Source organism: Erpetoichthys calabaricus, chromosome 17, assembly GCF_900747795.2.
Source record: "Erpetoichthys calabaricus chromosome 17, fErpCal1.3, whole genome shotgun sequence".
NCBI lineage: Eukaryota > Metazoa > Chordata > Cladistia > Polypteriformes > Polypteridae > Erpetoichthys > Erpetoichthys calabaricus.
Window position 1 is genome coordinate 48,832,282 of NC_041410.2, and position 24,690 is coordinate 48,856,971.

General features: G+C 39.0%; 1 protein-coding gene across 1 annotated transcript in view; it reads left to right on the top strand.

Moving 5' to 3' along the window:
- Positions 1–385: 385 nt before the first annotated feature.
- The window catches only part of dis3l (DIS3 like exosome 3'-5' exoribonuclease), a 111,138-nt gene continuing 86,833 nt past the window's right edge, over positions 386–24,690 (top strand). The window contains exons 1-2 of the mRNA XM_028823845.2: positions 386–553; positions 24,405–24,558. Of these exons, the coding sequence (XP_028679678.1) occupies positions 415–553; positions 24,405–24,558 (293 nt within the window). The 5' untranslated portion in view covers positions 386–414. The remainder of the gene's footprint in view (positions 554–24,404; positions 24,559–24,690) is intronic.

A 24,690-nucleotide genomic window follows, 5' to 3' on the forward strand; every position in this document is an offset into this window, starting at 1 on the left:
TTCAGTAGACTTTTTGGCGTCTGGGCCAAAAGACTAAAAATTAATTTATTTGGACAAGTGAGCTCAGTGGGATTTGCAGCTATAGGTACAACTGGACAATATAAGCAGCTACTCGAGAACACGCTGTCGTTAACAATGTCGTAACAAATGTTACAGTAGGAAGCAAGCAATCAAGACGGGACAGTCATCTGAACAAAGAGTCGGCTGCTGTCATTATTTTACACTTTTAAGATATTTACATATTATTTAATGATCGATACCTTTCTCAGTAAGAGCGGAAAACAAGCAAACAATGCACTTGTGCCGCAGGGAATCGGAATGCTAAGCCCGTTAAGCGCGCTCAGAAACTAAAGCTTTACCTTCCCGCACCAGGAGGGGGCGAGCCACACACAATTCTTGGCTGCTGAGCAGCCAATGGAGGCCATGCTAAAAACCGAGAAGATCCTACACATAAGGAGTTCTAGGGGGAAAACAGTGCGAGTCGTTCGGGAGCATTATGTGAGAGATTCGGTTCCCTGTTATAGCATTCTTTGTCCTGGTTCGTGTCAGAACGGTGAGTACAGAAAGTTGTTTATCGTGGTGTTAAGTGTAGCGCCTCCAGATGCTGCGGCCTAGTTTGCGCGCCCATTCAGAAGACGCCTTCTGTCACAGCGGAGAAAGCGAAGTTGTAGCCGTTGGTTTGCTTTCAAACCATTACCGGTGTAGCAGTCTCGTCATGCTAAAAAAGTGTTCAGTGTTGTTTACAAGGTCCAGTCGGTTGGGGTTTACGGCCAGTGTGAGCAGTCGTGACTGCTGTACTCCACCAGAAGCAGCGGCCTTGCTAGCAGTCAGTAACCGAGCGGCGTGCACTCTTGTGTGCCAATGGCAAAGCGATCGGATCTTTTAAAGCATACGGGTCGTATTGGAATTTAATTTGAGATTGCGAGGGGGACGTCGAGGGGAAGAGTTATATTAAGGTAAAACTGCAGACCACACGAGAGGTCTTCCCGAGTCTTAGTACAGCACAGTGGTCATTTTTCAGTTTAATTCCAACCCCATTCTTAATTATAAACCAGTTATTGTTGTAATAGAACTTTTTGTATAGTGAAATTCTTCATTCATGCCTATCAATTTGCATACGGAAGCTTGCAGAAATTTGCAAGTATAATTTATTAACAGCACATTTAAAAATTATACATTTACACTACCGGTCAAAGGTTTTATGGAAGTGAACGCAGTTTAAATTCTTAATATTTCGTGAAGTCAAGACATATATAAATAAACAATGGAAAATAAAAAATTCAAGGAATTATTTTGTTCCAATTTTTGATTCATCAAAGTAGCCACCCCTTGCTGATCTAACAGCCAAACTGTGGTAACCCTTTTTATTCAGAATGTCAGTCACTCTGTGCAAGTCACCAACTCTGCCTTCAGCAAAAGAACCCCAGACCATCACACTTCCTCCTTCATGTTTGACAGTTGGTGTCACCAACTCGCTGGCGTACAAACACCCTGCACGATGAACCGAAGATTTCAAAATTTGATTCATCTGTCCATAAGACTTTCTTCCAGTCTGCAGTAGTCCACAGCCGATATTTCAAGGCCCTATTTTGGCCTTTAAGGAAGGGCTTTATTACTGCCAGGTGCCTTGTCAAACCTGCAGCACAAAGTCTCCTCCTCACAGTACAAACTGAGATTTGCGTTTTTTGACCTGCACTGCTAATCTGTGCGTGAAGCTGTTGTGCTGTGAGGCACCTGTGATCACACAAGCTGGTGACACTCAGTAACTTGTCTTCTGATTGGCTTGTGACTTTGGGTCTGACAGATCTCTTCCTATCAGAGTTTCTTCCAGTTTAAAATTGCCTTTGGATGGTGTAGGACACCACTGAACTCACTAATACTTTATTTTTTTGCAGTTTGTCTAAATGAAAGATGTACACTTCTAAGGGTAATAATACTGTTTCATTTCATTCATTAATTGCCATTTTCTTGCTATTATCACCGGAATATTGTCCAGTTAGTACTTCAGAGGGTGTAGTAACACAGTCTGTTCCAACTGTTCTTTAAGACGGACAGAGGGTTTTAAGTGATCAACAGAAGGACACCTTTGTAAATTGTTTGCTGCAAATTGCAAGGCTTAATTTACTTTAATTTCTGCAGAACATCTGTAGGTTGTAACCTGTTAGTTGTTCCCTGAAAAAGGTCCATTCGTAATATTCTGAAATTTCCTTTTCTTTCAATTTTTGCTAAGCTAAACTTTAAATTGAAACCAATTTATTTCTTACCTTTTCACTGTTTTAAGTCATTCATTGCATGAAATGCAACTGATTAAATTAGGAGAAAAACTGAGTTGTTTCAAAACCTTTGACTGTTAGTGTGTAAATGTATGAGCTCATAGGAAGAAAATAGCAAATAGAATGTTTTATTCATTTAGAAAATCCCATTGTTGTGAAACTGGATTACAATCCCCCAAACATTGATTTCCATGTAAATGGAAGTTTGGTAATGAGGGTCATTAAATTTAATGTTGAGTTAAGTTCAAATTCTTCTGTAATGTTCAAAATGTCTTTTTCACCTCTTAAGTTAAAATTACAATTTTTGTCAGAAAATTGATTTTTTTATGTATTGTATAAAGGTTATGGATGATTACATCCCAGTAAAGGGAGAAAATTTTAGAATAAGTGGTTTCTGAGATATCCACCCTGGACGCCGAGACCCAGGGCAGTTTTTTCATGTTGTCATTGTACATAATTGTTGGGGAACCTTGTTTTTACAAGTACTTTTGTTACATTACTTACAAAAGTAATTAAAGCTGTGCGATGCCTGGGTTGCCCACAGCTATCCTTTCCTCCTTGAACCCAAGTCATCAATAGTCATTAATCAAGATAGACTTAACAACTAGAGTGATACAAAATCTTTGCTCAATACATTTATTCAAAATAGTGCCCAAACAATAAATAAAGTGCAGTGCTTTCTTCTGTAAGTAAATAATCCACAATAAAAACAGTGTTCAAGTGGAGGTTAGGATCTCAATAAATAAATACTCCTAATGCAGGCAAATATCAAGTTTCAAAACACAGGATCAATTCTTTCCAAAATCTTGTGCCCCAGTGCATCCTTCCATGTTCATGTTGCTAACCCATAAAGTCTGCTCAGCTGCAGGAGACGCCCTCTGGTAGACACTGTCACCCCTCACTTGCGCGAGTCCTTACTGCCATCCACTGCTGTCTTCTCCCAACACAGTCCCTTGGTGTCTGTGGGATTTCTTTGAGCAAGTAGCCTCCCCTGTTCTCTGGATGCTCAGCAGGAATGACTCTACTTCTGGAGTGTCACTGCTCAGCCCAGGGCTTTTTCCCCCGAACACCATAACTCCTCTCTGCCTTGATTCCGGCATTCTCTTTATACCTCCTTTGTCTTCCACTTGTTTTAACCACTGTCATTTTATTCTATCTCTTTCCCACACTACTTTTAAACCTTGTGGGTACAGGTGCTCCACCTGACAACCTGTGGAATGTCAATAGAGAATAGCTGAGCTAATCGCACCCGCTAGTAATAAGTAGTCTGCTTGTTTCTATACTGAACATCCCACGGCCACACAGCTTTTCAGCGGCGCGCTCCTGTACCCACAAACCTGAGTTTAGCCCACACTGTTTTTAATGAAAAACACACATTGCCAGTAAACCTTTAAAGATGTTTGGGATTTTTCAAGTCAGTTATTTCTTCACAAAAATGTTGTTAATGCATTTGTCATGAAAAATTTTGTTCTAAAATTTAAAAAATATCTTGCCCTCACTCGTGCTTTACAGTGGAGGCTAATGGGGCATCACTGGAAAATAACCGCTTAAAAACTATATGTCCAAGACAGTTGTTGAGTATTGATCCACGTTTTGCAATAACACACACATTGTAAAATGGTGTTTTTCTGTTTAAAAATGGTATGAATAAACTAATATTATAAAATTCAGTCATTTTAAGAGAAGATCAACTGTGCATATCATCTCAGATTTTGTCGTCTTGTGCAATAATCTTTCGCAACCCTGGGAACGATTTTTTTTGAAAGACCAAGTCATAGTAAACTTTTCAGGCCATGTACTTGGTATTGTTTAGATTTACTTCCGAATTTATTCTTGTACAAGCAACTAGAAAACATATTTACCATTAGATAAATAGTGCCTGGTACAGTATATGCAATAAAATTATTTCCAGATTCCATTTGTTGTCACAAACATGTTGGAAACATGGAAGGCATGTTTTCTTATACTGAAGCTTTTGCCACTTCATCGGTTAAGTTTTTAGTCTTTTATTTCTTTGGTGGTTCCCCATGCCCCATTAGTCTCCATTTTAAATAGGCAGTGAGGGCAAGATTTACTTATTTTTTTTTTAATGTTTTATTGAACACAGGTTGCTGTGCTACCAGATCACATTTTCTGAACATCTCTATACCAAATAGCTAGATCAAAACTAAACTGACACTCTTATTGATGTTTTTGTTACTGGATTGCACGCAGCACAATCTTTTTTTCTGCTTGGCTGTACGATTGAGTTGTGCAAAATACTATTTTTCTTCTTGCCTTTCACCCATTGCTGCTGCAATATTCGTTGGCTCCCAGTGACCCTAAACTAGGCCAATTAAATTTAGCCCTTAACCCATGCAGGATTAAATGTATATTGGTGGCTTTGTTGCACTTCTTTTCACTTGATCGTACGCTACGTATGTGCTTCACCTTTTCCTCCCTGGCTATCACCAGATGGAGTGAACACACATGTGCACATTGTTACTGAATAAATGTAATACTAACACTAATGCAAAATAAATTTGTTTTTGTAATGTCAGGAATTCACTGTGGTAGTAATGCATTTGTTTTTTTTTTTGTTTTTTTTAAGGAATGCAGGGATTTTTACATCAATAAAATATTGCGTTACGATACTCATTACTTTGTAATGTAATCTGCTTATGCAGTACATGTTACCATTAATGCATTGCCTACAACACTGTTGGTATTTATCTTCAAACAAGTTGTGTCGTGTTTGCCTTATGGCTCCAGGCATAGTGTTTTTTTCCAGTATGTAAGTCTGTATCTTTCAAAAATAATTTAATGTATATCCAAATATAACTGTAATAGAAATTCTTTAATTTGACAGAGATTTTTGTAGTCTGATCCATTTAGTCATGAGACCCGATCTATTCATTTGCAGTATTTTTGCATGAGTAGTTTTTGAGATACATAATTTATTTAAATATATATACACACACACACACACACACACAGTGGTACATACAAGTGCACACATACACTCAATGAATTTTTTAAGACAGGCAACAGATAGCCTGTATGCCCTACCATAGCACATGCTTGATGAGGAAGAGAAAGACATGAACACATACATAATAGATCGAGTATGTGAATTTCCCCTTGGGATTAATAAAGTATCTATCTAATAAAGTCGATGTGCTCAAAGGCATTGAGACATCCCTGCATCAATCTGCCTATCAATGCACACACTCTCTGTTTTGTTTCAAATTAAATATTATTTAAGTTGTTCATATGATTCAGTTTCCTGTTTATTGTACTGCACATTTATTTGTGAACATAATAAATATCATAGGTTAATGTACTTGAGTTTGTATCCTTGTACAGTGCAATTGGTAGTATAGTGTAGACAGTATGTTGTGTGTTTGTGTGTGTGTGCGCGTGTGTATAAATGTGTTTGTCTGCACACATATGAAGACAACATCAAATTGAATGTGTTACTTCTGCTGGTAAAATTATAGTTGTTGTGAAACTGTGGATTAGAATTCCCCAACCTTTTTACTTTTATTTCACTCTAAACAGCTTATTCAAACAGCAGTGGTACTATGCACTGTTTTATCTTTTTCTTTTTTTATTTGCCCCTCATTATTAAAATACTTTTTTGTCCAAGAGTACAATGCACAGTGATAAAACAGATACTTGAATAAACATGTCAGTGCTTCCAATATTAATTGGCAAATAGTAGTCCAGATGGTCAGTAACTAAACTACTGCATGTGTGTAGGAGCTATAGGTAATCTTTTATAGCTTTACAAGGGAGAGAAAGATGATGTCTAAGGGACAGTGGTTCACTCCTGGCATAGATGATATGGTACAGACTCTTAGAATGCCAGTGGCATTCTTCCTAGCCTCCTGTTCACATGATAAGGGCAGGATTTTGGGAGGCTGTAGCATTGTGAAAATTCACCCTTTCGTAATTTTGTCCTGTATGCTACAAAGTTATAGCTTACTGTAGTATGCGTATGAATGTTAGGTATATCTGCTGTACCTGCACATGGAAAACTGCTTTAAGGAAGATTAGACTTCTTTCTAGCTGCTTTATAGCTTGATAGCTGCCTTAAGTAAACTGAAACTTTTGCTTTGCTGCTTTATAGCGCCCCGTGTCAACAGCTTTAATGGGAGGTTTTACTAGTTGGCATGAGCAGTTCAAATGGTTGTCTTCTGACCCGAATGTTACTCAACACCTGTGCCACTTACCCATTGCAGGTGCCTGCTCACAGTACTCTTTCCTGTTGAAGGTGTCACTTTTCAGTCACTGACCCTTGTGGGACACCCACACTAGGTTCCTTTATCACTATACCAACTAATGAAACAATATGTACTTGCTATAGTAACAAAGCAAAATTAATAAAATGGTAAATGTTAGGGATGCACCGATACCGAAACGGGTATCTGGTATCGGCCTCGATACCACATTTTCTAAAGTACTCGTACTCGTTAAAAGTCCCCCGATACCGGGGACCGATACCACGGTCTGAGAAATGTCTATGTTTGAGCGGCGTGTAAGGGGTTAATCACAGGCGCCGAGTGCCCGCCCCCAGGCCCCGGCTGCAGCTCAGAGTGGGGAGAAGGCAAGGTGAGGCGAGACATGTCAGCCGTGTGGAACTATTTCAAAGTGAATGAAGACGACAAAACAAAGGCGGACTGCAAATTGTGCTCAGCGAAATTGTCCAGAGGAGGCTCAAAAGGTAGCGCATTTAACACAAGTAATTTAATCAAGCACCTAAAATCCCAACACGACAACGAGTACAAAGAGTTTACCCACGCTTCTAAACCAACACAACCCACGCTGCAGCAAACTCTTGCAAGATGAGAGAAAATGTCCAGAGACAATCCACGTGCTGTGAAAATAACACAGGCAATTATCGAGTACATTGCATTGAGTGACCAGCCACTCACGGAGGTAGAAAATGTGGGATTCCTGCGTCTCCTCCATGTTCTGGAGCCCAGATATGGTATCCCAAGCCGCCGCTACATGACTGACATGGAGCTGCCTAAACTACACGACTCCATGAAAAAACATATCCACAGCCTATTGCAAGCCTCCTCTGCGTTTAGTTTCACCACGGATATTTGGACAAGCAGTGTTAGCCCCGTGTCGCTAATTAGCCTAACCTCCCAGTGGATAGACGAGAGTTTCTTGTTTTTTTTTGTTAAATTATATGACTAAAGCTGTTACCTGTAAATTTAAATCATGTTTTTATTAAGTACTCGGTATCGGCAAGTACTCGGTATCGGCGAGTACTGAAATGCAAGTACTCGTACTCGTACTCGTTTTCCAAAAAAGTGGTATCGGTGCATCCCTAGTAAATGTCAATAGTAGCAAAAAGTGGGATATGTATTTTAAGGATCCTTTCTTTGAGGACACAGATGATGCGACTCCCTTCAAGCCTGAATGCTTAGCTGCTTAAAAGTTTCTTCAGGCCGCAGAGGTTTTGTATCTTGTCAGTTTTAGTGGGAATGCATATGTCTTGTCTGAGATGATGATGAAGATCTTCTCTCTTGCTTTGTCTTTGTACTGCATGCATCTCAAACTTTAAGGAGTTTCACCACATAGAGTTAACAGTGTGTGGGGAACAGGCCGGACACAGACAGGCAGACATCATTTTGTCACCCAACACACGTTTATTTACAACAATATGTACAAGTATGACACACACACAACCCAGTGCCGCAGCACCAATCACCCCAAAGTCCAGGCCCTTTCACAATGCCTTTCTCTTCTCCTGACCGCCTCCACTCCTCTCCTCTGAGCTCCATCCTCTTCCATCCGACTCCAGCCATCGAATGGAGGGAGGCAGCCCCTTTTATATCCACCCGGATGTGCTCCAGGTGCCTCCTGACAATTTTCCGCTAGCTCTCCCCAGTGTGGCGGAAGTGCTGGCTGCGCACCCAGAAACACTCCGGGTGTCCCCAATCCTCTTCCCCCCAGCACTTCTGGGTGTGGTGGAAGTGCTGAGGTCCAGGGCTCCCAAGGCATTGGGGCACCCCCTGATGGTGACCACGGGCCCCTACAGGGTTGAGCTTCAAAGCTCTGCACCCGTGGTCCCCATAGTCACCAGGGCGGTCGCCCCCGCGTGGTCTGGGGGAGGCGTAAGCCCTCCTCCGGGGCGTCCCAGCCAGGTCGTCCCCCCAGCCACCTGTGACAAGTGATTGCATTAATGAATGATAATCTTAAAACCACTGCTTTGTTTACATTCCAAAATTTTGTTCTTTTCCCAAACTGATGCCTATACCAATCTTATTTTCCCCCAGGCTTATTAATGTTGTTTCACATTCCAGCACTAAATGTTTTGTCTAGCCGTCTCGGTTTTTTTTTTTTTTTGTTTATGTTTGGTGGGCTCGAAGTATTTAAACATCTGTTCATGCACATTTGATATATGTGCATAAAAATGTTTTAATCTTTTATTTACCCTGTGTTTGTAGTAGTGGCAGACAAAAAGTTGAAATGTTTTCATGGAGAACAGAGATCATAAAGGTTTTGATTTAATGCACTTCACTGGGGGCCAGCACTAAATAACAGCAAATAATATTAAAATGCTCCTGCAAAAAAATCTCAAATTATTGGGTTTGCACAATTGCATGTTTCATAATCCAAGTCATTAATCCATTTGTACACTCAACGTGCAAAACTTCTGCATTTATTTGCTAAAATATTGTTAAATATTTCATGGAAATTGTTTGATTCAAGTTTGAATGTTCTTACTGTTCATGCATTACTCTGATTTGTTTTCCATATGTCTTTTTTGTGTCTTAACAATTGCATTTTTTTTTTATACTTGAACACTTTCGGGATAGTTATTTCATTAAGGAAACCAAGTAACAGGTGTAATAAGGTGCTATATATGCGCCCGACCCGACACAGACTGACAATGGAGGCACGTTAAAATAAACCAAAAACAAATTTAGTTTTCTTCTTCAGGTGGGGGCCCATGTCTTCCCCGTGTCCCTCAGCCACAACACAGTCCCACAAGTCACAAGCACAAATAACTCTTCAAGTCCTCCACTCCTCCTTGGCAGCTTTGTCTCCCTCCTCCCGACACTGGCTCCCGGAGTGGTGGCTGGTGGCTCCTTTTATACTCGCCCGGAAGTGCTTGACCACCTGCTTCCAATTGCACTTCTGGGTGTGGCTGAACTACGGGCCAGACAGGCCCGGGAACCCCTGCAGCATCTCCTGGTGGCCACCCCAGATCCCAACAGGGCTGTGGAGAACTCCATCTCCCATGGAGCCCTGCGGGTACCTGAGGCACCAGAGTCACCTAGAGGGGTTGCCACCAAGTGGTCAGGGGGAGGTACTGTGCAGCCCATGTCTGCTCCCCTGGAACATATACAGAAGAGGCGTTCCGGCTGACCATGGGCCCCGGCTGTCTGTCACACAGGTCATTTTTTATAAACAAGTAGAAACCATATGTGTGTGTTTCAGTTTAAAAAAACAAACAACAAAAAAAAAAGCAACTTTTTACTCCGAGGCCTTAATTTTTTTAATAACCAAAAGTAGTAAAAATGCAGTTTGCAAGATGAAATTCATCATTGTAAAATATAATTTTTCCTTTTTCAGTGACATTAAAACTAGTCTTTCTGAGCTTTCTAATAGCTGAGCCATGAAAGTTTGATATGGGAAAATATAGTTCATAAGAAGACACAAGAAAAAAATTACCTATATCTCAAGGTGAAATTGTTAAAAATAAGCAAAATATATTCCTGAGCTCGGAAGGTGTGTATAGTTCACGTGCCAAATTTTATCAAAATTATAAACGGTGATGGGAAAGCTGATAAAAATGTATCATCCTCTCTACTCTGAATTGAATTAAGCAGGTTTAAGATTATCCTGTAATCTTTCATTGAATCCACATAGCATTTGTTCAGAAAAACAAGAAATGGTGTACAGTAATCCCTCCTCCATCGCGGGGGTTGCGTTCCAGAGCCACCCGCGAAATAAGAAAATCCGCGAAGTAGAAACCATATGTTTATATGGTTATTTTTATATTGTCATGCTTGGGTCACAGATTTGCGCAGAAACACAGGAGGTTGTAGAGAGACAGGAACGTTATTCAAACACTGCAAACAAACATTTGTCTCTTTTTCAAAAGTTTAAACTGTGCTCCATGACAAGACAGAGATGACAGTTCTGTCTCACAATTAAAAGAATGCAAACATATCTACCTCTTCAAAGGAGTGTGCGTCAGGAGCAAAGACTGTCATAAAGACAGAGAAAGCAAACAAATCAATAGGGCTGTTTGGCTCTTAAGTATGCGAAGCACCGCGGCACAAAGCTGTTGAAGGCGGCAGCTCACACCCCCTCCGTCAGGAGCAGGGAGAGAGAGAAAGAGAGAGAGAGACAGAGAAAAACAAACATGCAAAAATCAATACGTGCCCTTTGAGCTTTTAAGTATGCGAAGCACCGTGCAGCATGTCGCTTCACTAAGCAGCTGCACAGAAGGTAGCAACGTGAAGATAATCTTTCAGCATTTTTAGACGAGTGTCCGTATCCTCTAGGTGTGCGAACAGCTCCCCTGCTCACACCCCCTACGTCAGGATCAGAGAAAGCGCAAGAGAGAGAAAGAGAAAAGTAAGTTGGGTAGCTTCTCGGCCATCTGCCAATAGCATCCCTTGTATGAAATCAACTGGGCAAACCAACTGAGGAAGCATGTACCAGAAATTAAAAGACCCATTGTCCTCAGAAATCCACGAACTAGCAAAAAATCCGCGATATTTAAATATGCTTACATATAAAATCCGCGATAGAGTGAAGCCGCGAAAGGCGAAGCGCGATATAGCGATGGATCACTGTATAGTGTAGTTTCTTAATAGTAAAACATTTGAAGCTAAATAACAAATGTACAGATTTCTTAAACATGTATGGCTTATGCGGAGGGAGAGAGGGATGCCCTTAGATTTTTTCATAGGTAATGACTGTGAAGTTTGTTTGTTTGTTTTTAGATCTTTCCTCTGCTGTCCACTCCTGAAGTGTTGTAATAGGAAAAAGACCACTATTTATTTTTAACTAGTTTAGTGGGAAAACATTTGTGTTTACTTCGGGAGCAACTCACTGATGCAGTGATTCACTCTGGTGCTTCATTTCTCCAAATCTGATAGTTACACATATTTGTGGTTTTCTTCTGACATCTTAAAGTCATGCATTTTGATTTATTTGGCAGTTCCTTGGTTTATAATGAGTGCATGTGTCATACAGGTAACTGGTGTTCCTTATAGTCCCAATTATGCACCCCTCCCATTCCAACAATAGCCCAAAGCATGGACAGATTGAGTGGGCATTATTTCCCCTTTACTATGTAATGAAAAAGCAGACTTATTAAAATAGAAAACTTAAAAAGACTGCTTTAATATAAACATCAGAATACAAATGTTCAGTGTTGCTCCTTTTCAAGAAGTATTACCACTAGGCAATAACATGTTAACTTTTTTTTGTTTGTCACATGAGTCGATATTGGTGATTCTTACAGCATTTTTATGCTGTATTCAAATATTTAATCAGACTTTTCCTCTCACACAAGGGTTTTAAGTGACACACAATTAAAATTTACAATGAACGTATATCTACACCTTCAGGGAGCATCTCCCCTAAAAGGTACATGTCTACAATTTTCTGCTGTATTTGGCCTCAGGAATATTGCTGTTAAGGATTCAGCATTAGTCAGCAAGTCTACCTGGTCTCCTTGCCTTGGTATTGCTTTTTATTTTTGAAATGCCCTTATGAAACCATTCACCATGCTCATCACTGAATGGTCCTGGATTTCCAGGGAGAAATTCTGGAAATTTATAAAATGTCAACAAACAGCACTAAAAACATTTTACTCCCCAATTTAACTTTTAAAACACTTGAATACCTTAATGAGGGTCTATATACTAAGTATAGATAGATTTCATTGTCCCCATGGGGAAATTTGGCCTTTAAGAGAATCTCATTCCAGAATGACTGGAAAGAATGAAAACTGCAGTTATTGTTGCAGTGAGGCATTATGCAAATGTATTGCCACTGGTATAAAGCAGCCCTAGTCAGGTTTCATGACTTCTGCTGAATAATTGAAAGTACACATTGTTGGTATGTCAGAGAGAGGATGTGTAGCATTGTTCATAATGGCACTCAGTTTTGCTTTCATTCTATCCTCCACTACTACCTCCAGGGGGTTCAGAGTACATCCCATAACTGACCTTGCCTTTAAATTAGCTTGTTGATTTGGTGGGCCTCTCTTGAAATGATGTTATCCGTCCAACAAAGGTATAAAATTGCACTGGCCTTCTGAGAGTTGTGAAGGATGTCCCTTCCCATATTAAAGGAATGCAGTCTTCTAAGGAAAAAGAGTCGGCTCTGCCCATTCTTTGCAGTTCTTTTGTGTAACAATACCAGTCCAGCCTGTCATCAATGTGGACCCCTAAGTACTTGTGCCAGTATACCTCCTCTACATGCACTCCATAAATCAGGCATGGGCAGTCAGTCCTGAAGGGCCGAGGGCCGCAGTAGCAGCAGGTTTTTGTTCCAACCCAGTTTCTTATTGAGAAGTCAATTATTGCTGATGAAGCGCTTACTGCTCAAGTGATATTTTAATAGTTCATTTTGGTGGTCTTGCTTGTTAAGGTTCCCCACCCTTCACTGCTTATTTCAGTCTTAAACAGTTGCATTCAGTATTTTTAATGGTTCTTTATTAGCAATATGATGCATTTGACAAAGGAGCCAGCAGTTCTCCAAATAACTTGTTTCCATTTACACATGTGTGGATTCATCATGCACTGTTTGGTTTAATAAAACACTTAAAGAGAAAAATGTGACGGACTGGAAATTATCCATTTTAAGCTTCAAATCATTTGGATGATATCCTTGCAAAGGAAAATCTACAATATATAATCCTAACATTGCAGACCAACAAGCTATACAATTAAATAAGGTCTGAAATGGCCAAGGACTGGTTTCTAATTAAGCAATTGGGTTGGCGCGAAACCCGGCAGCTACTGCAGCCCTCCAGGACAGATGTTGCCTATCCCTGCCCTAAATAGTGACTGGGTTTAGAGGCTGTTTGGTGCGTCTAAAGTCAATAACCAGTTACTTAGGTTTGCTGCTGTTAAGTTGAAGACAATTCTTTCTGCACCTGACTCCTATACACTGCCTCTCCCCCCTTATTCAATACAGCCCATCAGTGCAGGATCAACACGAATATTCTGCAAGTGACATGACCTGGGGTCTCTTCAAGAAAGTAGGATTAGTGTGAAATCCGGTTAAAGTAAATCAGGATTCATGGAAATCGGGCTCATTCCATTCCAGATAACCTAGCTTAATCCAAACCAGCCTTTCTGGAATAGATTAATTCAGAATTACATGGTCCTCAAGGCCAAAGATGCAGATAACTCGGTAATACTGATTTTTAGAATGGGCTCATGATTTGCCTGTTCCAAAAAGAAAGATTTTATAAAATCCAAGTTGGTTACTTTTGCAATCAATGCACTGAATCTAGCTAGCAAATAGCAGGTTTAACATAGAAAATGAATGCTTTGCCACCTCAGTAATTAAGGAGCAAAGAATCCAATCATGAAATCAAAGTTTATAAGTGTCCTGTTAGAAATGCAGATTTCACCAGCACTACTGTATTTTAAGAAGCAGAAAAAAATACAATAAAATGTTGAAAATGTCATGCTCTTTTCTAAATGAGTATTCAACATAGAAGCAGAACTCCTTCACCAAACTCTCCCCGGGTAAAAGTAATTGGACCCAAATCAGACATTCTGGCATATCCAGAATTATCAGACATTCTCCTTCAGAACTTTCTGGCTGAGAGCTGAATTCATGCTTCCCTAAATTATAACAAGTTTCCCAGGCCTTGAAGCAGCAAAGCATCCCCACACAATCATACTACCACAACCCTGTTTGTCTGTGGGCTTGACTTGGTGAACATGTTGATTTTCCTACTCACTCTGGTGGTCATATATTGGACCTGATCTGTACATCTGGCTTATCTGTTGGCCACACTTATATCAGTGATTTGGGACTCTCTGATCATAAAGCAGTACTTTTCACTGTCTGAATACCTCTACCTCCTGTTACCTGTAAACGTCAAATTTCTATCAGGCAAGATATAATGGCTAACACGGTGTCATCTTGCTTGGCTTTTCTCTACATTCATAATGGCTAACATGGTACAACACCCTAGTATTTCAGAAACCTTAAAAATATATGTCCCTCTATCCTTGCTGGATCCACTTCTGATCATTTTTTGTCTTCCCCTATTCCATAAACACTAGATAGTCTTGTTGACTATTACAGCTCACACTTCATTCAGCACTAGATAAAACCGCTCCTTTAAAACATAAGGAGGTTTCTTTTAAGCTTTCAGCTCCATGGTACAATTCAGAGTTACGATCTATGAAGGCAGCTGGCCAAAGCCTTGAGAGATTGTCACGTAAGACTTGCATCACTGTGCATATTCAGGCTTTCTCTGACCACCAAAGGGCTTACAGGGATGCACTAACTGCAGTCAAGAACACACATTATGGCAGAATAATAGAAAGTAGCCATGATAACCTGAGGGTTTTGTTCTCTGTAGTTTATGAACTACTTCCACCTGCATCTGGCCCAATTACCACCTCTACTGAAGTTTCTGAAATTCCTCCACTTTTTCTGTAATAAAATCAAAGATGTAAATAATTCAACATAAATCAACAATCTATTTATATCTTTTCTTGTGTGCCCACTCCATCCAGCTCCTTTTCTAAATTTTCATCAGTCACATCTGCATTTGTTAATGATTAGTTTTGTAAGTTGAGCCTGAAAACTTGTGTACTGGACTCCATCCTCACCATAGTTCTTACATCCTGCCTTCATGCCATAATCCCAACAATTACAATAGTAATAAATACATCCTTTGACACTGGCTTTGTGTTAGCCACTTTTAAAATCGCTTCTGTAACCACAATTTAAAAAAAAGTATGGTCTTGATGCTGATAATCTTAACAATTTTCTGCCTATTTCTCACTTACCTTTTCTGTCAAAAGTTATTGATTGTGTTGTAGCCTCCCAACTCACCAATTACTTAACATCTAATAACTTGATGGAACACTTTCAGGGCACAGCACAGCTGTGAAATTGCTCTGCTTCAGGTAACTAATGATTTGCTTATGGCAGCAGACTCTGGGCAAACCAGCATATTAATTTTGTTAGATCTTAGTACAGCATTTGACACCATTAGATATAACATTCTACTCCCCAGAATGGAGAACATGCTGGGTATCTCTGGCACTGCCCTCCAGTGGTTTGAGTCCTATCTGACTGATGGGCAAGCATTTGTTAATCTTGGCAGCAGCAGGTCCAGCTCAGCGCCAGTAACACAAGGAGTTCCTCAGGGCTCTGTCCTTGGCCCTCTGCTCTTCTGTATCTATATGCTTCCTCTTGGCCATATTATTCGTAGTTTTGGACTGGGTTATCATTTTTATGCAGATGATAATCAACTGTATTTCAGTGTTAAAAGCAAAACTTCATCAGAGCTTTCTTAGCTCACAACTTGCCTCAGTGAAATTAAAACATGGATGGAGCATAACTCTTTAAAATTAAACTGCAACAAAACTGAACTCCTGCAAATTGACACTAAAGTGCAAATTAAGAAAATGAGTTACCTTTCAGTCACTCTTGACGGTGATCTCCTCAAACCACCTTCTAATGCAATGAATCTTGGTATCATTTTTGTTTCCTCCCTTTCTTATTCCACTCACATAAACCACATTAAGAAACTTTCTTGCTTTCACCTCCGTAATGTATCCCGTGTTCGTTCATTCCTCTCCTTTTCTAATGCTGAGGAACTTGTCCATGCTTTTATAACTGTAACTCCGTACTGGCAGGTGTCTCTAATCTTGTATTACAGCTCCAGCTGATTCAAAACTCTGCTGCAAGAGTCCTTACACAGACCAGCAACAACAAACGCATCACACCTATCCTGGTTCGCCTCCACTGGCTTTCTGTATATTACAGAATTGAATATAAATTTCTGTTATTAACCTACAAAGCCTAAAATGGCCTTGCACATGACTAAATCAGTGACCCTCTTCATCACTTTGCTCCTGTTCGCCCACTAAGGTCCTCTGATTCTGGCAGTCTTGTTGTGCCCCTCACTAACCTGCATTGTATGGGTGACTGGGCCTTTAGCTATATAACACCTAGCCTTTGGAATGACCTTCCTAAATTAAATAGATCAGCTGACTGCATTCATTCCTTAAAAGTAACTACTTAAAAACTCGCCTATGTTGGAAAGCTTTTAACTTAACCTAACATTTTGCCCATTCTTTCAGTTTACCTCTCTGTCCATAAGACTATACAAAGGCCCGAGTTGACACTGATTTTTGTACAAGATATTGTAGCAAAGTTGGCATTAGCTTGAAAGCATATAAAAATGCTTTTATAAAAATGATTAAATGTAAGAATTAGTGCTGGGCGGTATGACCAAAATTCTATATCACAGTATTTTTCAAAATTACAGTAATCCCTCGCTACTTCGCGGTTCACTTTTCACGGATTCACGACTTCGCGGGTTTTTAAATACAAGTGATTACCCGCCTATCACGGAAGTTATGTTCCAGACCCATCAGCAACAGGAGAAAATCTGCGATATAGAAAGACCATATAAATAAACATTTTTATAGTTTAAGCCTTAAAATACCCATCCCACATGCTTTAAACACATGTAAACTTATAAAACACACTTTGTTAACACATATGATATGTGGATGTCGGGCTAAGGATATGAGTAACATCTCACTATTATAAAACATTTTAACTTCACGCAAGACAAGACAGTGAGACAGGAAAATTGGTGATATACAGGCTTTTAAATTATTGACAGGCAGAGCGACAAGCAGCACAAAGCCAGCACAAAGTCCACTTCTCCTTAGCGTTCATTCAGCTCCCCACCCCCTTGACAATGCGAACTGCGCCTCCGGGGAGGGGGGTTTGAGCGTACCTGCATTCAGCCCTCACAAAACCACACACACACACACACTCCTCCTCCTTCCGAATGCGCAGAGCGACAAGCAGGCATTTTGGCAGAAGCAGCACAAAGTCCATTTCTGCTCAGGGTGAGTTCAGCTGCCCCCCTTCACAAAGCGAGTGCAGACACATTGACGTCTGATCGCTGCGTGCAGTGTGCAGTGTTGGTCTGCGGTGTTTAAGAATGTAGAAAGTGTTTAAGAGCATAGGAAGTGTTTATAAGAGTGTGGGAAAGGTTAACAAGAGAGTGAGAAAGGTTTATAAGAGTGTGGGAAGGGTTATAAATTCTTAAAATATGTATAAATAATAAAATAAATATAGGTTGCTACTTCACGGATTTTCACCTATCGCAGGGGGCTCTGGAACGTAACCCCTGCGATAGGTGAGGGATTACTGTATACCGGTTCCATGGTATTCAACTGTATTTTTTTCCCATGCATGAGTGTATGTTAACCACATTTTCCACTGCAATTACTGCAGTAGACTGGCTAAGAATAACCTATTCCACTGTCATGAGAATTGTACATTGTACAAAAAAAAATTTTAATGTGCACAAAAGTATTAATACAGGTTTGCATGGGACCATAAAGTTATAGTTTTCAAGGGGGTGGCACTTGTGAAGAGAAGGAATCACATTGCATGACAGTTGCAGTCAAAATATAGAACCTTTTTATTGAACAAATTTTACAAACAACTTAAACTAAAATTTTGAAAACATATTTTCAACCACCCAAAGAGGCATTAAGACTTAGTAAAATATCCAGAGGTGCTTGTCAAAAGTTGTACTGCACTGAACATGTCTTAGAAATGGAATACATAGTAAATATTTTTTGTAAACCAACTACACTTTCTGTTAATGTTAACCATCTCTGTCCACTGACACATTAAAGTGACTTTTTAAACAACTTTACCATCATTAAACTGACATAAGTTAATGTAGCACATTAAATGCTTTGTGTTAAGTGTTCCCCAACCCAGTTGTTAAGCGCTACACGCTTCCTAAACTGACTGACTTCCTCTACACTAAGAGGAGGCACAGGCAGCGATACATTCACTTCATGATATTCCTGCTCTCTGAAAATTTAGAATGCTAAGGTAAATACTTAATATAATTTTCAGGATGAAATGCATTAAAGCAGATATTTGTGACACTAGGGGTCGCTGTTGCCCCGTAAAACCCACAGACCACACGTCCAAACACCAGGTAAAAAGTCCCAGTAATATTTATAATAATAATGAGCACAAAGCACCTCCACAATACTCAATAATCAATAACAATAAATCAACAATAATCAATCCTCCACTCTACCCAGCAGCTCTGTCACTCTTCCTCCCAACTCCGGCTCTCGTTGCTGGGTTTCCCACAGTCCTTTAAGTAGTCCTTGACCCGAAAGCGCTCCTGTCCTTCAGTCCACGTGATCCAATAGCACTTCTGGGTCAGATGAAAACTCTTATTTTTCTTCAGCCCGGAAGTACTTCAGTTCTTCCGTTCCTGTGACTAGGGAGTACTTCTGGACTATAGGGAAAATAACAATCCCTGTGCCTCCCTGCAGTGTCCCCTGGCGGCACCCATGGTATCCAGCAGGGCTGTGAAGCCGAACTCCATTTTCCATGATGCCCTGTGGAGATCTGGGGCACCTCCATGTTACAGGGTGGACTCCATCTAGCGGCCTGGGGGTGCTGGCCGGGATAACTACCAGCCATCTCTTACATATTAAACATGCACGGTAGTGTGGCGGTAGTGCTGCACCCTTGCAGTAAGGGGCCCCCAGGTGTATATTCAGTATAGAGAACTTTATGGCAGTTGTGACGAGGCTCCAAAAAACTGGATGTATGAATGGGTATTGCACAGGTTTAACTTAAATATTGTGTAAATGTTGGGTTCGTGATCTGGTGTTCATAGTCACTAACACAGAATTCAATGGATGTTCATCTGAGTGGGCTTTCTTTATTGCATGCGTGCTGTCTCTGTCTAACGTACCAAACCCCCACTTCCTATCCTTCCTTTTTCTTGCTCCACATAACCAGTCACCACACAATAAACGTCCTTATGAAATTAAAACTAGTTATAAACTTAGACCACGAAGTGTTCAGAACTTTTAAAAAAAAAAAAAAAAAAAAAAGTCTTCGTTATACATGTTTAATTATGCCATCCATTCAGGGTTGTGCCCATCCCTGCAAGCATTGTGTGCGAGGCAGGAGGAAATCCTGAATGGGGCACCAGCACATCGCAGGATGAATACTAGCAATACATACACTAGCAGGGTCAATATAGCATAACAAAACCCGACATGCTACATGACTTTGAAAGGAACCTGAAGCACGCTGAGTAAACCCACCAGAAAAACATGCAAATTCAAAGCCGGGAACACCGGGACCCCATTGCTGCGAGGCAGCAGTGCAACATCCACGCCAACATGCCCCCACATGATTAATATATGCTTAAATGCATTTCATCATGAAAATATCAAGTATTTATCTTGGCATTCTAAATGTTCAGAGAGCAGGAATATCATGAAATTAATGTATTCTCTGTGTTGCCTGCATCTCCTCTTAGTGCAAGAGGAAGTCAGTTTAAGAAGCACGTAACGATTAACATGGCTCTGGGAACACTTAACACAAAGCATTTAATGTGCTACATAACTTATGATGGGGTTTGAGAAAATCTAGTAAATTAAATATTCATTTTAAGATGAAGTTTAATTTACAATGTTCTACTTTAATAACAAATTACGAGAATAAAGTTAACATGTCGACTTTAATATCGACAAATGGCGAGAATAAAGAAGAAATGTCGAGAATAAAGTCAACATGTCGTCACACTATTACACAGTACCCAAGCACATTACACAGTATTGAAAAAAATAAAACAAGTACAACTTGGCTTGCAGTATTATCCAGTAGTATAGAAACAGTATTCACACTTTTGAACATAATGGTCCACATCCGACCTTTTAAATCCAAAGTATCTCCAGAGAACAGACATGACTCCTTTTTCCAGCAAATGTTCTTCTGTGTCATCATGTTCAACTTTATCGTCTGCTACAGCTTCAGTTTCGGAATGTTCTGTCCATTTTCACCACGCAATACCTCCACTACCGCAGGTACTCCGTTGCATGCCTGTTTAGTGGTGTAGCAGTGAAAAAGAGCCCCCGCGCAACACCTCCACTAACGCATGTACACCGTTGCATGTGTTTAGCGGTGTAGCAGTGAATAAGGTCCCCCTTAAACAGTTTCCTGCTGTGCCACATTCCAAACGTTGTTTAGGCAATTTAAACCGGTGTTGCGGTATAAGAAAAATCCATATAACAAAAATAAAAAACGGTTTTCGGTATGAACCGGTATACCGCCCAGCACTAGTAAGAATAATGGATCTAATATGCAAAGGAGTAAAATAACATTCTCAAGCACTACATAAATATTGTGAGTTGTGGAGTCTTCCACATAACTATACAAGAATCCTTCCTGCAGACTTCACAATACATATGACCATTTTCCAGCTACAAATAAATTTTATATAATTTTAGCCTGTTCAAGTAACATATTTTCCTATGCTTAATTTAATTCATTCTGGCATGGGCTATAGAGATGCACCGAAAGGAAAATTCTTAGCCAAAAACAAGTTTTAAGAAAACAATGGGCTGAAGGCTGAATATCTTTTCTTATATATTTTGTGTCTATTTGTTTTTGTGCCATTGTTTAAGGTCTAAATTAAATCAGTTACACTTTTGATTTATGCTTTTCAGTGACTTTTTTTTTTATTAAACAGCAAGTTGGTGAAAAATCCTTTTATTACTGAAGTCTTTCCAAAGATGATGTATCTTTAAAAAACTGAAATGAAATAGATAAATAAGATAAAGCCAATAACAAAATATAGTTTTGTAAATAATAAATGACTTACTCCATTATAGTAAATGATGACTTATTCCAATAATTAATGTACACTTCCTCATCATTCTGACAGATGATCAAAAAACAGTTTAAACCAACGTAAGAGGGTACACTATTTAAAAAAGTTTATAGTAAGAAACTGTCTGCTGTAGTTGCAATAATTTTAATGTAAAAAATACGGCATTACTTTCCGAAGCTGTATATTATACAGTAAATAAGTAGTTTGTTTTCAGCACATTACAAATGAATTGAAGGTTTTACCATAAACTGAAATTCCCACTGTAAAAAAATTTGCCAATCATTAAACTATCAAAAGTGTTGTTAGAAGCACATACCAGTTTATAGGATGCATCATTAAAATAACAGCCAGTAACAAACAAGTCATTTAATTTTATACATTGAAAATAACTCAATGTTTAATGAAGTAGGTGCATGTTCTCCGGTAGAGGAGAAAAGTTTCCTGTTGTGGTGTATGGTATGTTACAGGTTTGCCAGTTTATTGTAAATAACTCCCCATAAATCTTCTTCCATAACCTCAACAAACCTTCATCTCTTTTGTGGGGGTGGAGTGGATTAGGGAATACGTTTGCTAACTATGTTTAAGTTCCCACACCCACTGTACAAAGGTTTGCAGGTCACCAGTAACAATATTGTAAAAGGGAACATTGCCTTATGTAAATATCATAACTATATGCAAACTTTGAAGTTTGTACCAAGAAAAAAAAAATCCGGGAAAACTGCATCATACTCCATATGGCAAACCACACAAACATATTTTACCTTGGGTGCACGTTAATTAACAGTAATATCAAAGAAACGGCTATATAAAGCCAGTACATATGATCATTTTGAGTTAAATTGATATAAGGTAGCTGTTTAAAGTTACAGAATATATATTCTTAGTAGACAGGTGACAGTGTATTGCATCAAATTCAGACACAGGGATCAACAAACAGCAACTTTTCTTGAAACAGCTTGATATAGTAAAATGGAAGATATAAAACGATTTCCTTTCTAGTAGCATTATCTCATTTTTGGTGTAGTGGTTACCATTTTTTCACAGAGAGGCGATTTTTTTTATTGATTAACATTATATTATTCCGTGTTACTGAAACAGGGCTTTACATTTTACAGTTGTTTATGATTACTATTTTAAGTTTTATACTGTAAAATGAAAGGCCAGTTTTTTTTTTTTTTATATATATCCGTGTAGGTAAAAATGTACTGGCAACTCATTTAAATTATCCTGGCTGAATTATCTGTGGTCTCATTGTCTGCTGTCTTATAAATTTGAAGATTTTTGCACCCAGCCATTAGTAAATTTGTTGTGCACTCTCAAATGATTTATGTCTTTTACTCATACATGACGTACTTGGTCCAAAACCAAGAATATTGAAGTATGAGAGCCAAGATAGCTTTTCGAGGTCCTTTGGCATTCTTTCACTTCCAAGATGTACAGATCCACATTATTTAGCTCAACTTGTTTAAATAGTAAAAAAAAAAAAAACTCCCTGATTCAATTTGTCCTGATATTTTTTTCCCTTTTCCCTTCTCCCTTCCTTTGCTTTTGTGAAAGTGTTGCAGTCTCTCGCAGTATGTCACGTATTCCTTGTTGTATATACAATTTTCTAAACGTCATGTTTATACCCCACAATGTGCTGCGATATGACATACTACTCATTCCTTATAGAACTGGAGTGAAAGCATCATTCATAACCAGTACAAACAGCATCACATATTTGGCCAAAAAAAATATCATTTTTACTTATTCTTTTGAATGTGCCTTTTTTTTTTCCTGTTTTTGGCCAGATATTTTCAGTAGCTGGAAATTTGGTGCAACTTTATAAGTGCATTTTTTTAAATTGTATCTTTGTATTTCATTGCACCACACAAGGGAGGAGGACCAACAGAAATCAGTAAAATCCAATATTAAGTTTACTGTGTTGATTAGTGACGTTTCTGTGTGTTTGAAAATCTTTGTTTAACAAAGTGTATAACGGATATTCACTCTCCTTTACAGGGTCTGATCATTTTAATATTGTAATTTTATTTCCTCTGCTCATTCTTCCACCTTACATTATACATCATGAAATCCTCTAACCCAGCTCTAAAATCACTGGAAAGCCTATATTGCAAATAAAAATTTACATTTGTGCACCAAATGAGGAGCTGGGGAATTGGTAATGCTATTTCCATACTTAGAAAAGCAGAGCATGCTCCACTCTTTATTTCTGAATGTACATATTGGAAGAAGAAAAGCCACCTACTGTACATATTTAAAAAAAAAAAAAAAAAAGTCATACTATGTTTATTTTTTAGTGTTTATAATTAGGAATAGTAATTGGAGTAAGAAAAAAAAAAAATAAATAAATAAATAAATACAGTCGTCTTCTTTCCCCTAAGGTGTCTGTGGAAGAAATTTAACGGACACCTCCCAACTGGGTGTCCCATATAGACAGTAAACACAGGCAAGAGAAAGCATCAGTCATTCTTTTTTATTATCTTAAGTCTTGCAAGAGGTAACACCTTCAGCTCAAGCAGATTATTAGCAAATGTTACAAAGGAAAGGAGCACCTTCAGCACTATATTTATACTTGACTGATTAGGTCACAATTAAAGGAATTAATTACATAATCAGAAAACATTTAACATGATTGGTTACACCCAGTTGCTAACGAGACATGACAAACGTTGATACATTAAGTAACCACAATTAACCCGGTCCACTGGGATGATTGATAGTACTGTCAGCTTAGGAGTATGTGACTTTAAGAATGTGTCCAAAGGTACGCTACTTGGAAAGGGTTTGCACATTCATTCCATTTCTTAAGGTCTGTGAGACAATGGGCTTTTCCCTTTTAATCCAGCTGGGATCATCAACAGGAAACTTAGCGTAAGCATTATAATACAACAATGATTATGCTTTAAAATATGACTTTTTCTCTTAAGCTTTATATATTTTTGCTATAAAAAAACTAAAAATGCCTTTATAAAGTTAATTAAAATGCTTTTATCACAGTGAATATTAAAGTAACAGCTTCAGCCTTTAAGCATAAACTCAGAAGATAAAAATATGAATCTCTGTACATGCTAGGTGCACATCAGACCAGGGTTCAAATTCAACTGTTACATGTCCCATTACAGTTTGGGTGGCATCTGGGTAGTGGCTATTATTTGTGTGAAGCAGTAATTCCAAGCAGTGTATTTCTGACCCTGATAATTCTATCTTTTTGTTTTTAGATGGGAAATGTTTGTCAGGTGATGTGACCCATTACCTTGTTCCAGACTGGAAGGTGGTGCAGGATTTCCAAGAGATCCTAGAGTTTGTTGACCTCAAAGGAGTGATATTTATGCAGACAGCATGCCAGGCAGTGCAACACCAGAAAGGAAGACGGTAGGACATTCCTTTTGCAATTGAGATTTTTTGACCATGTTGCATTTAATCCCCCCCCCGTTGTAAGCTCAATATACTTAATTTGCATCTGATCAAGTTGGAAGCAAATTTTTCAAATTCGTTTTCAATGTG